The sequence below is a fragment of the Hylobates moloch genome, unplaced genomic scaffold (genome assembly GCF_009828535.3).
Source record: "Hylobates moloch isolate HMO894 unplaced genomic scaffold, HMol_V3 SCAFFOLD_8, whole genome shotgun sequence".
In the NCBI taxonomy this organism is placed as follows: Eukaryota; Metazoa; Chordata; class Mammalia; order Primates; family Hylobatidae; genus Hylobates; species Hylobates moloch.
In genome coordinates, this window is record NW_026652283.1 from 25,597,192 (window position 1) to 25,614,850 (window position 17,659).

General features: G+C 39.8%; 1 protein-coding gene across 2 annotated transcripts in view; it reads right to left on the minus strand.

Moving 5' to 3' along the window:
• Positions 1 to 3,103: 3,103 nt before the first annotated feature.
• TM7SF3 (transmembrane 7 superfamily member 3) overlaps positions 3,104 to 17,659 on the minus strand; it is a 40,653-nt gene continuing 26,097 nt past the window's right edge. The window contains exons 7-12 of one of the 2 annotated variants that reach the window (XM_032159880.2): positions 12,350 to 12,436; positions 10,120 to 10,200; positions 9,338 to 9,490; positions 5,724 to 5,821; positions 4,950 to 5,112; positions 3,104 to 3,692 (exon numbers count right to left, since the gene is read on the minus strand). In XM_032159880.2, the coding sequence (XP_032015771.1) occupies positions 3,430 to 3,692; positions 4,950 to 5,112; positions 5,724 to 5,821; positions 9,338 to 9,490; positions 10,120 to 10,200; positions 12,350 to 12,436 (845 nt within the window). In that variant the 3' untranslated portion in view covers positions 3,104 to 3,429. The remainder of the gene's footprint in view (positions 3,693 to 4,949; positions 5,113 to 5,723; positions 5,822 to 9,337; positions 9,491 to 10,119; positions 10,201 to 12,349; positions 12,437 to 17,659) is intronic. The other variant, XM_058442163.1, reaches the window with a different exon arrangement.

Below are 17,659 nucleotides of genomic sequence, written 5' to 3' on the forward strand. Positions count from 1 at the left end.
GTATAATTTCATATATTGGTAAAATTCAAAGCTACACTTCAGAATTTTTTTATCTTAAGTTTGGTGTGAGTGGGGTGGATGAGAATGATTGAATAGAAAAGGGCTAATGGCCCAAACATTATATAGATTTTCTTTTTTCAGTCAGAGGCCTTATTTGATATTTTATAAATAAATGACAGTTTTTATTTTTAAACTTTTTATTGTTTTTGGGAAAGTATTCCTTAATTTAATGACACATTCATTCAGATACTTTTTATCCCTGCTATTAAAGAATGGAAATCTATTTCAAGCTACACCATTGAGATTAAGTTTGAGGCAGTTCATTGAGGCAGCTCTACTGTAAAAGATTACTTGATAAATAATTATTTTTGTAAACAAACAAGTTGGGTTAACTTATTCTTGGTCTTTTTGCTTGGATATGAATTTAAGGTCTTCAAGTTTAAAGACATTTACTTTGTTATTTAGTGACACATTTCCATCCTTTTTTTTTTTTTTTTTGGTTGTTGTTAAAACCTTAAGTTTATGTTTGAGGTATGTACTACATAGGAACCTATTTTATTATTAAAGATGAGTGATTAAAATTGGTATGGTCTCCAATTAATTTGAAAAGTGCTTACCCTTATTCTAATAATTTTTTGTATTTTTAGTAGAGACGGGGTTTCACCGTGGTCTCCATCTCCTGACCTCGTGATGCACCCGCCTCGGCCTCCCAAAGTGCTGGGATTACAAGCGTGAGCCACCGTACCCGGCCTCTGAAAACATTTTAAAGAACAGTTCAACAGAGTTTCCTGTTAACTACTACTTTTCTTTAGCCTGACACACCTGAAGTGCTAATAACACCAAATTAATCTTTTAACACATTGCCCCAGATTTCATTTCCTGTTATTATCTTTGTGATTTTTTAAAAATGAAGAACTATATTGTTTGCCCATGTTAAATAACTTTTATAGTTATGAAACTCCTCAGGTCTTGTTGCTATGGTACAAATACAATCTGAAAAATTTTATGAAAATATTTAATGAGGCTTTTTAGCATTTTTTTTCAAAATAGGGATTTATTATAAAAACTATACAAACTTTTTATCATTCACAAATGATGAAAAATTTTAAAGAATTAGTATCCTCCCTTCAAAATAGTGTGTTCTGTCTTTACAGTCTTCACTGGCAGTGCATTCAGATGGTATAGAAAATAACAAACATTCCATATAACTTTGTGCCTACAGTAAATAATTTTTTAAAACTTTTCATCAAGTTTCAGTGTTACTGAAGTTAATTATAGACAGTAAGGATTACAGAATAAGCAGTAAATGGTCACCTGCACTGAATTTTTCAAAGCAAAAATTGTTTTATATTTTCTGTTGTTTTATCCTGCCCCAAACACTTAAAGCAAAAGTTAAAGATTTTTCCAGTTACCTGAAACTTCAAAAATCTATTGTACTTTGAAAAAACTTTAAAAAGCAGCATCATTTAAATAGTGGTTAACTCACAAATGTGTATGCAACAACATTCCACAACCCTAATACCACTCAGGCCTGCAGAGTCACCAGCTCACAATAATTCAGTGCTCTGAAAGCTGGGGGGAAAGTCCCTGAGTATTAAGTATTGCAACCCAGGGTGTCGGGTGCTTTCTTGTGGTGAAACAAGGATGTCAAAACTGAGGGGACTCTCCAAGGTCCTAATGAAAAGCAGCTCCTCTAAACACCTGAATCCTTTTTGACTCCATCCTCATCACTTTTAAGGATGAAGCCTTTCTGTACAAAGGCTTTGTACAGAAAAGAAATTATTAAAAACTATATTTTACACTAATGCTAACAGCTAATTGAGCAGAAAGAACTATGAAATACAAATTTTTCTAAGGTTTTCTTATTAACGGCAATATAGACTTTTTTTTTTTTGAGACGGAGTCTTGCACTGTTGCCCAGGCTGGAGTGCAGTGGCATGATCTTGGCTCACTGCAACCTCTGCCTCCTGGGTTCAAGCAGTTCTCCTGCCTCAGTCTCCCGAGTAGCTGGGATTACAGGCACCTGCCACAATACCTGGCTAATTTTTGTATTTTTAGTAGAGACGGGGTGTAGTAGTATATATTCTGCTATACTAGAGACCACTATGTTGGCCAGGCTGGTCTCAAACTCCTGACCCCAGGTGATCCACCCGCCTCGACCTCCCAAAATGCTAGGATTACAGGTGTGAGCCACCACACCTGGTCGGCAATATAGCTTAAGGTGGGGGTTATTTCCTAAAAGCAAACATAATCCATATGTCATCTAATGCAGTTAAATTAAAGATCACCTGTTTGACACTATTTTAAAAGGCCTTGAAAAAAAAAGGGGACCATTATTTGGAATATAAATAAATCACCCTTATAAAATTCTATTATCTATATAAATTGGCCTATTTTCAAATAATAATTTAGCTATTTCAATTACCATTTTAAGCAATAAAAGGCAAAAACAAAGGGAACCTACTGAATTGTACACTTAAACATGAATAAGAAGGTAAATTTCATGTGTATTTTATCACAATTTAAAAATTTTTTAAAATACTGAAAAAAACCAAAAAGGGTAACTTCTGGATAATGTATCATACTAAGACGGGCATGCAACTAAGTAATCAGACTGCTTTTAGTAAGAAAATAAGATGCTTTTTTTTTTTTTATTTCTCTTTTTGAGACAGGGTCTCTGTCACCCAGGCTGGAGTGCAGTGACACAATCAAGGCTCGCTGTAGCCTCAATCTTCAGGGCTCCAGGGATCCTCCCATCTCAGTCTCCTTGGGAGCTGGGAGTAGGCACGTGCCACCATGCCTGGCTAATTTTTTAATTTTTTTGTAGAGATGGGGTCTTGTCATGTTGCCCATGTTGGTCTCAAACTCCTGGGCTCAAGCGATACTCCCACCTTGGCTTCCCAGTATTGGGATTACAGGTGTGAGCCACCATGCCTGGCCTGATTCTCTTTGTATTCTAAAATTCAAAGGCCTAAGTATCAAATCCCTAAATCTCCAAATACTGTCACAAATAGAGACTCAATAATAAACTCCCTCCAAAAGTTAAGACAGACTCAGGTGAGAGACTTGTTTCAAGAGGTTATAAAAAGAAACACCAGGGCTCTGCAGGAGAATCAGTTTTTAATTTTTTTAATGTATCTATTTAATGGAATAAGTTGATCATAGATTTGTAAACCAAAGGTAATTTCTCAAGTATTTGGAAATAAGAAAAAGCCTCCCTACCACCAACCTTTTGGTCATCTTTCTCATTCTCTTAGAGTCATCCTAATCCCCTAGTATACCCTTACCATATATCAATAAGGGCACCATAATATTATGCAAAGAACAGATATATATGCCTGATCTCTTATTAGACTTGCACCAGAGACTGTTGAACCACTCCAGGCATGAACTCCAAAGCTGAGGCACACTGACCAAGCCCCTGGGCATCTACAGAAGCAGAGGCGTTCTCTCTCCAGCTGGCTGTTCCTTCTGGAAGAGCCCTTTGATCTGGGTTAATCGGCCATAGAGCCTCTCTCTCAATGGAGGAATGTGGTAGCTAGGGTCCAGAATGTTCGTCACTCGGCGCTCTCTCTCTTGCTTCCATAACTTGTATGGGTGGGGAGGGAAGAATGGTCGTCCTCTCTCTCTTCGAATCTGTAACGTAATTCCACTTACAGCCAGCATGCCCCATACTGCCAGGATAATAAAGTCTAAAAAACGGTAGAAAAAGTACAGTTTGAACTCTAGTGTTTTAAAATCTAACATAATAATACAACCCTTCATGGACTAAATCTGCATCTTCCTTTCTACAGACTTTCTGGTGAGTTAGTCCAAACACATATGTAGTTCCTTAGTTACAAACCAAGGAATCAGTAGGGAAGCCACAGTCTTATTTTTGAAACTAGGAATTTTCAATTACAGGCATTTGAAAGTCCAGACAGGTTGTAAAAAAAGCAGTTGTTTGGATCCTTGGCCTTCCAATATTATGTAACAAGTACCCACAGTTGTTTGTGTGTTTTCTCAGAGGGGGTTTGGGGAGGAAGGCAGTGATCTAGTTATACTTCACATATGTATGTCATGGAACATCAGATTCCACCACGCTCATTTCTTTCCCATTCCACTCTATATGGGGCCCTACTGCACTCAACAGTGTAGGTATAGGAACGCAAGAAAAGATTCAACCAATCGTACTCAGTTTCTAGTAAAAGGCTTGGCAAAACACTGTCTGGTACTTAAAACTTGCAAGAGTTTTAAGCTTTTCAAGGATTTCAAGGTCTCTACCATCAACCTCTTATCCAAAGGGAAAGCTCTGGATAGTAAAGGGAAAGATTTGCCCTAAAATAAAATCACAATCACAATTGTGCTTAATGCAATATATCTTCAATTCTAGGACATGCTTTTTCACTCTCCACATTTTAACATTTCTGAAGTCAACATATCTTACAATCTGAACGATTCATGTGGTAGTCATTTTTTTCTTCAAAAAATTTATAGAAAATCTGTAATGGATAGAATCTTACAAGTGAGGGAAACTATATGCTTACTAATTAAAAACTCAACTAGCAAACTGCATGCTTCATTAAAGGAGGGAAACAAGGGAATAACTTAAAATTAAATCAGGTTGTCATTCTCATCCCTCATTCCATCCCCACCCATAAGTGTCAAACGTCTTTACTGTCAGCATTTTTCTCCCCACTGAGAATGACCAGGTAAACCTAAATAATCTTGGAAATTTCTTAATGAAATCCATTTAGTAGATTTTTATCTTCATCTTAAAATTTTAAATGCTTTGCTCCCATGATCCTAAGTTATCATAACGGAGGGTTCTCACAGCATTGTATGCTGTGTTCCCTCCTTTTGTCCCAGTTGACTTTCTTTAAATTTGGTTTCCAAGTGCTCTGGTTAGCATAGGTGGGTCAAGACTCCTACTGTGCTGTCACACTGGTTTTTGGATTTAAGAGTCTTACCATTAGTTTGAAAAGGCACATTTGTGAAAGCTCTGTGGAAATCCTTGTTGAGCGCTCTCTTGAGTACGTTCAAAGTGATGTAGGAAAGGCTTGTGGACAAGTAACTGTCAATGGCTAAAACCACCGAATAGGAGCCAATGACTCCACAAGTCAGTATGTTCAGCTGTGGAAGAGTGGAAGAGTTTAGGCATCATTCATGGTAGAACAAAAATAGTTTCTAACTCTCCATTGGCTTCAATCACAGGCAATCACATCTACTCCCTCAGGCATGAAAAGGGACCAGATCCACTCAGAGCTGAACAGAAGTTCTCTGGAAAGATAAACTGAAAACAACCTTCAACATCCATATGAGTTCTTAAAACACAGTTCAGCTTATCCAAATACTATGGAAAATATCTTCCCTATGAAAGAACTTCAACAATAAAATCTAATTAGAGGAAGAATCACTCTTCTGAAGCCAACTGAAACTAATGACCCCATCAAGTTGGTGTACTAGAGTAAGCACTACCTTCTCTGCTCCCACTGTTAAAAGCATATTGACTGTGATGCTCCACTTGATGAAAAAACAAAACAAAACAAAACAAAACACCATGTGGTAATCATAAATAGAACTTCCTTTGCTTTCATAGTAACAAGGCTGTTTAGAATCAGTCATCTGATACAGGTAACACAGCCCTCCCCAGTGAATAAAACATGCAAAATGATGAAATAAGTGATCAGCTGAACACACAGGATAACATAATGAATAAATCTAACTTTTGATGAAACACTTACTATTCTTAGGCAGCCCATGAACACTACTGGAATGAGGATAGCTATGCAAGAGAAAGTGACCCAGAATACACCATCATCATGAAAAATCTTTAGGTTTCCTGAAAAAGCAAAAAGAAACTAAGAGTAAACAACAGCTTTACCAAGTTAGATTTAGTTTCTTGGAACATCTGAACACAGATATACATCAAAGGCTTAAAGTAACAACCAGGGAATATGTTGGTAACTAGAAATGAATTCTAATTTTCTTCATTTAACTGTCAATACAGTCTTCTTTGAAGGATGTGTTCTAGAAGGTGGGTGGGGGGAATCAAGCAGGTCAACGCTCTGCACTTATTAACGAAGTCATTTAGAAGAGACTGGAATAGTCCAAGCTCTTCCATTCACTAGCTCTGTGAACTTAAGCCTCAGTTTCCTAACCCTCAAAATGGCATTGAATTATATCTCCAAGCTCTAAATCACCTGTTAGCTCTACATTTCTGACTTTATGATTTCATACTGCAAAATAAAAAATACAAGTAAAAGGCATTCAGAGTTAAGCCATGAACCCAATGTAAACAGTGAATCCACTTAACAGATTTTTACCATCAAAGCATGTCCTGTCATGCCACTGCACACTGTGACATGTGATTTCCTCATGTATCAGGAAAGAGGAACCAACCAACCATCTGTTCTTCCCAAACCTGTCTCCTGCTGCTGGACTCTAAAATGCTGCACAACTTACGCTGCCCCAGAACAAATATATGAGAACTCCTCTTTATAAATTAAGTTTAAAAAGCAAGAATAGCCTGACTGCTGTTTAATACTGACACTGGCACCACCATTCAGTCCATCTGTAAATGGCCCCATACCTCAAGACCTACATATCCAGGTCACAGTGGAAGAGTGGGAGTCCCTAGGCTACAGGATTGGACCTTGAGACTCCGTATTCTCTGAAGCCAACAGCAACATGCCATTGAGGTGAACTTACAGATTAGATTCTCTAGTTTAACTATATTAACCTTCACAAAATACATATGTGGCTTTTTTTTTAAAGGCTTTCAAGAAATCTAGGTATTGAAAATAGTTACAATGCATGCATGTGAAGAATGGACCCTTTCAGAGAATAAGTTCATTGCTTCCCACATAAGGTGAAAACTAGCAATCTAATCAGATTGTAGCAGTCAGCCAAATATTTTTTAAATGCTAATGCTTAAAAATATGGGTAGGCCTCTTGGCCCAGCATGGTGGCTCACGCCTGTAATCCCAACACTTTGGGAGGCCAAGGCGAGCAGATGACTTGAGGTCAGGAGTTTGAGACCAGCCTGGCCAATATGGAGAAACCCCATCTCTACTAAAAATATAAAAAGTAGCTGGGCATGGTAGTGTGTGCCTGTAATCCCAGCTACTCAGGAGGCTGAGGCAGGAAAATCACTTGAACTCGGGAGGTGGAGGTGGCAGTGAACCAAGACTGCATGACTGCACTCTAGCCTGGGAGACAGAGTGAGATTTCATCTCAGGGGAAAAAAAAAATTATATATATATACATGTGTGTGTGTTTGTGTGTGTGTGTGTATACACATATGTAGGCCAGGTGCAGTGGCTCAAGCCTGTAATCCCAACACTTTGGGAGGCCGAGGTGGGAGGACTGCCTGAGCCCAGTTAAAGACCACCCTAGGCAACAGTGAGACTCTGTCTCTACTAAAAATAAAAACTTAGCAGGCATGGCAGCACACACCTGTAGTCCCAGCTACTTGGGAGGCTGATGTAAGAGGATGGCTTGAGCCTTGGAGTTTGAGGTTGCAGTGAGCTATGATAGTGTCACTGCAGTCCAGCATGGGTGACAGAAAGAGATCCTGTCTCTAAAAAATAAAAATATGGGTTTGCACCCACTAGCATTGAGGAGCTGATCACTCTGTCCTTGAGCTGAGATAGTTCATGAATAAACATATATAAAGGGTATATGCTAAAATTATTTTTACCAGTAGGAATAGTATGTCAAAAAGTTTGGAGACAACTGCTCTAGACTACTTTTATAAAGACGAAAATTGAGACCTCTTTATTTCTGTTTTCTCATTCTTCACATCTATCCTATGAGATAGTTTCACAGATGATGGAACAAAGTTTCGATACACTGTCCAAGGTTATAAGCTGGAAAGGGAACTAGTGACAGAGCCAGAATGCATATAGAGGGTTTTTTCCTGACTTTATAATTCATGCTCATTCTACTCATGAAAAGTACATTAAATTACTAGAAATTCTAACCTATCATCCCTCCATCCTCTAAGCATTAACAAAAGGGGGGAAGCCCATTAAGTAGTAGTTGGTTTTTGTGGTCTTTTTGTTTTTGAGACAGGGTCTGGTTCAGTCGCCCAGGCTGGAGTGCAATGGCACCATCCTAGCTCACTGTAGCCTCAACCTCCCAGGTTCAAGCAATCCTCTAGCCTCAGCCTCCCAGAGTAGCTGAGATCACAGGCATGCACTAGGACACCTGGCTAATTTTTTTTTTTTCCAGTAGAGATGAGGAATCACTGTGTTACCTAGGCTGCTCTCAAACTCGAGCTCAAGCAATCCTCCCACTTGGTCTCTCAAAGTGCTGGGATTATAGGCATGAGCCACCATGCTCAGCCATTAGGAAGTATTTTATTTAGCACATCTAGGGTAGAGCCTTGAATCTGTATTTTCGAAAACATCCCCATGTGAATCTGTCATTTAGCCAAGCCTACACAACACTGCTTTTCATCAGACTATCCAGATAAAAGGCTACCTGTAGCAGGGCCAGAAGGAATATGCTTGCCTCCAGGTTTGCTCAAGTCAGAACAAAGGGCTTTAGATAGTAAACACAGGTTGTCAATGCTCTGTAGTCTTAGAAAAAAAAAGTCTTCAGAGAGACAAGGGACACATGGCTTGTACTCTATTATATCCTGCATTCTCTATAGAGTTGACAGCCTCATGAAATGGCTGTTTTTATATCTAACAGTCCCATCAACTTTATTCTAGTATTTTAAGAATATTGTCACAGAATCGAAACAGCCAAATAGAATACTTTTGAGTACAGACACTATTTTTGTTTGTTTGTTTGTTTTTGACAACAATCAGGAAATGTAAGTTATTAAACAATGGCAAAGAAAGTTAACTTATAAGTTAACCAGATTTTAAAAACTGATAGCAATTGATTTACTTTTTAAAAAACACCAAAAAACCCCAGAACCATCCCTGTGCTACTGCCCCAGGGTGATTAAGTACCTCAGGGACAGCTGGGCTTTGGCAGCAGGTGGAAGTGGAGGTTGAGGTTACAACAGAAGACCAGAAACAAAATACCAGGTTCCCCAACTCAGCTGCCATCAGAGCAGTGCCCCTTTATCTCCATTAGTTCTAATAAACACACACCCTTTATCACAACAAATAGATATAAAGCTACCTCTAAAGACATTCTATATTTCATCTAATGTGCCTTTGAGGAAGGAGGGACTTTCACTGGTACTGGTGCTATCTGAAAGTGTCACACCATCAATGCAGATTTCCAGAACTCCACAGGAGAAGGACTGACATGCAACACCACTCCAGGATGCAAATCCAATTAGGCAGTATTCAAACAGTGACTCAAACACACAAAACATCTGTTACATATCGCCTACCCAGTGGAGTAAAGAAAGTCACTGACGAGATGAGGAACCCCAGCACTAGTCCAACACAGAGCATGCAGATCGAGAGGATTCCAAATCGCCACCACACAGCTACCAAGAACATTCCACCGACGCTTCCAGCGACAGCTGTCAGAATCAGATGCACTGTACAAAGAGAGAGGATGAACTGCTGGATAACCGGCAGTACTTCCAACCGCGTGCCTTAGACATACAATACCATTACCAACGCCAGCTTCAGCTTTCTGTAGGTCAGGCACTGAGGGCTCTTCAGTGGTGCCATGAAGCCAGCATAGAGCAACCCTCTCTAGGGAGGGGTCTGGGCTGAGACAAAGAAATTAGCTAGGGAGCTAAACCTCCCAGGACCAGTGACAGGCTTGGCTCGTCAATAAATTGGGATTGAGAAGGAAAAGGTGGCAAGCATTCTGTTAAACGTAATGGGGTAAGGGGGGTGTCTGTGTTCAGGTAAAGAAAACCTCAGCATCTTGCTTGTTGTACATCTCATATCTTCAACATATCACATAGCCAGAACACAGGTCTATAATCAATATGGCCCCTCCTTTCCCTAAGTACCAAGGAATTCACCATACAGATTAAAACCCAGAAGGTCTGAATGAGTAGTTCAGAAAAGGTGTTCAGAGCCTAGGTGGACTATTATTTTACATACGTAATAGGCTGTCACACACAATACAGGCCAAACTGTAGAAGGAAAGGTGAAGTAAAACACAGCACCTGCCTTCTTGAATACCCAGTTAAACTATATAATCTTCACTTACCATCATACTTGATAGGTGTCAGTCTTGTAATCAATATATAAAAGAAGAATCCTATGATGATAAAGCCTATGAAGAATAATTCTAAGTGGCAAACCACCAGGAAAGGAAAAAAGCAAAACAACAAAAGCTATGGTTAGGCATCCTTTTTACAGTGCAATTTAAATATTTAATCTACAAATACATGCTTAAGCTCCTGGAATTTACACGTTACAGCATTCAGCGGAAAAAAAAAAAAATCTAAAAGGCAGAAGAAATTCAGCAGTCACGGGAGTAATTATTATTAAATGGATACGATATTAAAGTACTAACTACAGGATACACTTTCTTGTATATAGGTCAGTTTCCATTGTTAAATTGTTATTTGTTCATTTCATAGCTCATTTTAATATATTTTTCTGCTTAAAACAAGAATAGCACTTTGTCACATGTATCTGATATGAAATTACACACTAAATTTTAATAGTTTTGTAAGCAGAAATAAAACGTAAAAGGTAAAAGAAACCCAAACTGTTCCAAAGCAAAATATAACTTTTATATCTTCTTTTAATTCATCCTATCCTGTTTAGAATGATCAATCATTACCTTCATCCATTTTAATGGAATGCACCTGGTAATGCAAGCATACAGATAACTTCGTTCCCACAAATAAGCCTAATCCTGATCATGGAGGCCATAGCTCTACCTATTTTCTTAAATTCTTCACAGTTGTTCTTGGTAATACTTGTACTATATCTCAATTTCAATAAATATAAAATGATACATATCAACATACCAAAAAAACCCAGAGTAGGGTATGGTGGCTTGTGCCTGCAGTCTCAGCTACTTGGGAGGCTGAGGTGGGAGGATCACTTGAGGCTAGGAATGTGAGGCTGTAGTGCACTATAATTGTACCTGTGAACAGCCACTACACTGCACTCCAGCCTGGGAGACACAGTGAGACTCCATCTCTTTAAAAAGAAAAAAAAAAAGCTAGTGATAACTTTGAGACCACAGCTTAGCAACTAAGTTCTTTGTTACAGAATCATTCTACATGTTGAGATATTATATATTCTTCACAATACTCTCTTCCCAATTAATAAAAAAGTGTCATAATAGCAGGAAAGGAGTTGCTATTTCAAACAATTTAACACAAGTTTAAAGATCTTTATTAGATCAGGATTAGATTTGAGCTACCTTGATGCTCAGTTATACACCTTGTTGATTAAATAAGGATTTTTTCGCAATCGAAAACATCACTTATATAAAAGGTAGCCCAAATAATTCAAACCAATTCAGTGAGCATGATTTACACCCCAGTTCTTCAGTGTGTTTCACTGATGTAGATGCTGGCATTCCCTTTGGCATCTGAATCTCTCAGGTCTGAGCAGACATTTCAAACTCGCTGTACACTGCAGCTCCACAGCCTGATTCATGCAAAACCACATCAATTGCCATCACCAAAATCCACACATATTTTTACAAAGACAACCAACTTCTTCTTTTTTATTTTTTATTTATTTTTTAGGGGACAGGATCTCACTCTGTCATCCAGGCTGGAGTGCAGTGGCACGATCTTGGCTCACTGCAACCTCCGCCTCCCAGGCTCAAGCAATCCTCCCACCTCAGCCTCCCCATGTAGCTGGGACTACAGGCACACACCATCAAGCCTGGCTAATTTTTTGTATTTTTTGGAGAGACAGGGTCTCACCAAGTTACCCAGGTTGGTCTCAAACTCCTGAGCTCAAGCAATCTGCCTGCCTCAGCCTCCCAAAGTGCTGGGATTACAGGTGTGAGCCACCACACGCAGCCCCAATTTGTCTTTAATTTTTTGGTAGAGAAGGGATCTCACTATGTTGCCTAGACTGGTCTCAAACTCCTGGCCTCACGCAGTCCTCTCACCTCAGCTTCCCAAAGTGCTGGGATTACAGGCATGAGCCACTGAGCCCGGCCCTGACAACCAATGTCTAATCTTGGTTATCTTTAGTCAACTAACAGATCTAGCAGCTGATAAAATTCACTGCATAATTGTATTCCCCTGTTAATAGGAGAAAGTTATACTCCACTGTAGGGAGAATAGAAAAAAATAAAAATGCAGTGCAACTCAGTAGACTCATGACTACAAGACCCCAGCTACAAATCTATGAAGATAGTAGAGATAAGTAAGCGCTTACTCTCCTCACAGGTCATTCCCCAGCAACATTAAAGAGAAAAGACCGCAAAATGGAAATAGCAACTACATTGGACATAATACCTGTTTTCCAGAATCTGTGTCCAAAGAAACAAATGAAGAAACCAAGCAGGGCAAAAAGAGTGAAGAACACTTTGGAAGACACTCTTCCTACAAAATAATGAAAATTTAGTGGATAATACATCCAATTTGATACTTGTATTAATATTTATAGAACGAACCTTCATCAAAAAAGCTAAGTGAATTGACATAATTTATCTCATACATGTATATTACAAATTTATCTTTAAAATACCTTTGCCACCCCTAATGAATGAACCTATGTAGACAATCAATATCAACAAATGCTGCTATAACAAAAAGAGAATCCAGACAATATATGCTTGCTGATAGAGGTATGGAACACTTCCTCTGACATATTCCTGGGTACAGTGGTGAGAAACAGAGAGAGAGTGTTCCTAAAACAAATAATCCTGTTTCTTCAACAAATAAACTGCATGGACAAAAGGTGGCAGGGAGTGGCAGGGAGGCTGTGGGGGTGGGTGGAGGGAGAATACAGGTTAAAAGAGATTTAAAAGACACATCAACTAAATACTATGTATAGATCTCATCTGAAACCTGATTCAAACAAACTGGAAAACAATTGAGATGACTCCAGAAGCAAACTCTGGCTGTTAATTTGATGCTATTAATGAAATATTTTCAATATTTTAAAATGAAAATTATGTTAATGACACTGTGGTTCTATTTTTTAAGTGCTTATCTTTAAGGTATACATACTGAAATATTTGTGAGTAACATAATGACCAGGGATTTGCTTTAAAGTAATCCAGTGATAAAGGAGGGTGATGAGGTGGGGAGGCAGAGAAGCAGGTAGAGCACAGCTGAAACAAGATAATGGCCATACATCAAAATTGTTAAGGCTGGATAATTAGTATATGGAGGCTCGCTGAAGTTTTTCACAATAAAAAATTTAAACCAAAACTCACAATTTAAAAACATGTATTATACTTACAAGTCACACATACACAAATTACTACCAGTCTTATCAATTATACATATTGCCTTGGAGAAAAATGTTGCATTACAACCAATGATGAAGCATGGTATCATTTAGCTTACTGAAGAGAAAAATATGCTCACTAAATTCATCACCCACCATCATGACTCCTCAGAGATAAATGCAAGAAAATAATCCCTGAACTAAAACCCAAAACAAGACAGCTATACAATCTCATGCTAAAATACAAGGCTGCCACAAATCAAAATACATAAAATACCTAAGAGTGCTCACAATGGAGAAACCATGAAGACATACAGTAAAATAAGAAACACAGAAGAGCAGAATTCACAGGGGATATTATTATACCTAAATATCAGCGTTTCTGAGAATAAGGAGCCCATAAGAAAGATTAAACGATGGCCGGGCGCAGTGGCTCACGCCTATAATCCCGGCACTTTGGGAGGCCGAGGTGGGCAGATCACTTGAGGTCAGGAGTTTGAGACCAGCCTGGCCAACATGGTGAGACCCCCGTCTCCACTAAAAATACAAAAATTAGCCAGGCCTGGTGGCGCATGCCTGTAGAACCAGCTACTCCGGAGGCTGAGGCAGGAGAATTGCTTGAACCTGGGAAGCAGAGGTTGCAGTGAGCCAAGATCAGGCCATTGCACTCCAGCCTGGGTGTCGCAGCCAGACTCCATCTCAAAAACAAAAAACAAAGAAAAACCTGAAAGATTAAACGAAAGATAAAAACACCACATCGTGTTTATTTCAGACCTGTGGTTGACTATCGTTCTAGAATTTAATTTTTACACCAAAACCATTAAATTCGCTGGGATGATTTTCTCAAACGAAGATCCCGTGGAACTTTTCAGCAAGTATAATCACCAAGACCGCAAGGTCTTCCAACCCAATAAAAACTAAGACACAGTTAGATACTTTTCCATAACATTAGAGGGGAACTAAATCCCTATCACAATACCAGGAAGGAGGTAGAGAAACAATTATACAAGTAAAATGAGAGGGCACGGAAGGTTTCATCAAAAGCAGAATCTATGATAAAACAAGACATAAAACAGACATTCACTTTGGGGGAACGAAAGGAGTGAATAGACTAGGACAGGAGCAAGTCAAAGGTTAAAGTGTCTTTAACTATGACAGTATTGCTAAGGATTATGAACCACAGGGCAAGGTTTTAGTTAGGAGGCAATATGGATATAGCCTCCCTACTCCAAGGTCAGGAAAAGCACCCTAATACTCATCAATCTTGAAAATCAGAGTAACAAAAGAACTAACATCACTAGGAAGGTTCAACATTGGGTGGGAAGAACAACTGGCTCAGAGGTCTCTGTCTCCTAAGCCTAACAGAGAGAGACAGGCCTGGGGGACTTTCTATTTAGAAGGGGCTTTTGTATGAAGGGCTCAAGGAAAAGAAAGGGAGGAACCCAGACATACTTCAGTCTATCGGTTAAAAATACAGGGCCAGGTGCAGTGACTCACGCCTGTAATCCCAGCACTTTGGGAGGCTGAGGCGGGTGGATCACTTAAGGCCAGGAGTTCAAGACCAGCCTGGCCAACATGGTGAAACCCCGTCTCAATTAAAAATACAAAAATTAGGAGAGGTGGTGCACACTTGTAGGACTTTGGGAGGCCGAGGTGGGCAGATCACCTGAGGTCAGGAGTTCAAGACCAAGCTGGCCAACATGGTTGGTCAGGTCTCCACTAAAAATACAAAAATTAGCAGAGCATGGTGGTGCACACCTATAATCCCAGATACTCTGGAGGCTGAGGCACGAGAATTACTTGAACCTGGGAGGCAGTGGTTGCAGTGAGCTGAGATCATGCCACTGCACTCCAGCCTGGGTGACAAGAGTGAGACTGTCAAAAAAAAAAAAAAAAATATATATATATATATATACACACATACACATACATACACACAAACTTATATCTGCCTAGGTCTCTTGCACTGTATCCCTCAAGGATCTTCAGTGGAAGATTGTCTTGAGTGGAAGACTGAGTGGTGACAAAGAGCCTTTGCTTGGCCAAATTTCCTTTTTTTTTTTTTTTGAGACAGAGTCTCGCTCTGCCGCCCAGGCTAGAGTGCAGTGGTGTGATCTCGGCTCACTGCCAGCTCCGCCTCCCAGGTTCACGCCATTCTCCTGCCTCAGCCTCCCTAGTAGCTGGAACTACAGGCGCCGGCCACCACGCCCGGCTAATGTTTTGCATTGTTTTTTTTTTTTTAGTAGAGACGGGGTTTCACCATGTTAGCCAGAATGGTCTTGATCTCCTGACCTCGTGATCCGCCCGCCTCGGCTTCCCAAAGTGCTGGGATTACAGGCGTGAGCCACCGCGCCCGGCCTGCTTGGCCAAATTTCAGTCAGTCTCCTGAACCCCTTCTTAGGACCATCTGCGCACATCCTTGTAAAATCCAGCTTCAGCAAGAACTCTGATAAGTCAGCTTAGCAAGAATCCCCTATGCTTGATATCAAATCACCCTCGATATCTAATCGGGTTCTTCACCCTCCACCATCCATCCCCCAGGTGATGTCTGACCACCCTGGTCTGTCTTCAGTAAGAATCCCCTTAGGTCAGTGCAGACAGAATGCCCCTTTGCCCCTCATGTTTCCTCTTAGAAATTTTCCATCCACTGACTCCCACCCTGCTCCTTGGCTACAAATTCCCACTAGCCCATGTTGTACTCAAGAGTTGGGCCCAATCTCTCTTCTCCACTGCAAAATTCCATCACAGCGGTCCCTATGCCTATTGTAATACTACCCCCACCTTGAATAAAATCTTCCTCACTGTGCTTTAACTAGTGTCACTGATTTTTTTTTTCTTTAACAGTGGGATATGGCTCTAGCAGAGGGAGAGATCTATAATCTCTGGCTTGAACACAACTAATAGACTTTCTTCTTTAGAGCAAAGCTCCTTGAAAGAGCTACTTGAACTTTCTTCAATTTCTGTGCTCCTAGCTCCTATTTGTTCTTGAATATGCTCCAGTCAGGCTCCTACCCCATCTCTCCACTGCAGCAGCTCTCACTGGTACCAATGGCCTCCATGTTGCTAAATCCAAGGGTCATTTTCAGTCTCTTTCTTAGCTGACCTATCAGCAGCATCTGCCAAAGTTGATCACCCTCTCTTCTGTGCAATACTATCTCCCCTTGGCTTCAACAAACATCACTTTCCTTCTACCAGTCTGGCTACAGCTTCTTAGCCCATTGGTAGGATCTTCAGTTTCCTAAGCTCTAAACATTGGAGCACCCAGGGCTCAGTCCTCAGACCTCTCCCTTTTCTCTAAGTCACACTGAGTGTGCCTGCCTCTCCCACCTCCCCTTCCACCTCTGCCACCCCTTTATAGATAATACCATTTAGCATGAGGCCTTAAATGCCATATATTCAGTCTGAAGACTTCCAAGATGCTCTCCAGCTAAGAGTTTCCTCTGAATTCCAGGCTTATATATATAATCAACCATCAGTTAAACATCTGCACATAAATGCTCAATAGGGTTCTCAAACTGAACTTGTCCAAAACTGAACTCTTAATGTGTCCTCCCAACTTCCTCCTCCAACAGTGTTTCCCACCTCAGCGAATGGTCGCTCTCTCTCTCCAGTTGCTCAGGCCAAAAACTACAAAGTCCTTTAGACCTCTTTCTCTCAAACCCTTCATCCAATCCATCAGTACACTGGACTCCAAACATATCCAGCCACTCATGAGCCAAATCTGGAACAATTTGAACATGAAAATAAATGACAGTAATGGATTTCATCCAGAGAATAAAATAGGAATCTACGGGTCCAGGTTTAAAATAAATACATGGATAAATAAATGGGAGGGGAGGGAAAACCCTTCCTTAGAGCAGAATGGCAACAAATAAACATAGAAGGAGTGATACATTACAAAAACACCACTTGGCAACCATCTAGTAATAAATGTTTCAGGCAAAGATCACTGGATGCCAAAACTAGCAAGTGAGAGTTTGAGAATGGGATATTTACTGACATTCGAAGTATCTCCCCTGAAGACACTTAAAAAAAGGAACAGTTACTTCAGTGGAGAAACTTGGCAAGACACCAATAACCAAGTCATCAAGGGTGTCACCACCAGTAAAGAGACAAATAAATAAAGAGACAAGTGTCTCCTGAGAAGGACACATCACTTCCTTTGTATTCCTGCCAAAAAAGCATAATCAAAATTTAATTATGAGGAAATATCAAACTAACCCAAATTGAAGACATTCTAAAAAAAATAAATATTCTGTACTTCTCAAAAAGGTCAAGGTCTTAAAAGATTAAAATTAAAAAAAAAAAAAAAAAACTTGTTCCAGATTATAGAACTCTAAAGAGACACGTCGGTTAAATGCAATGTGGGA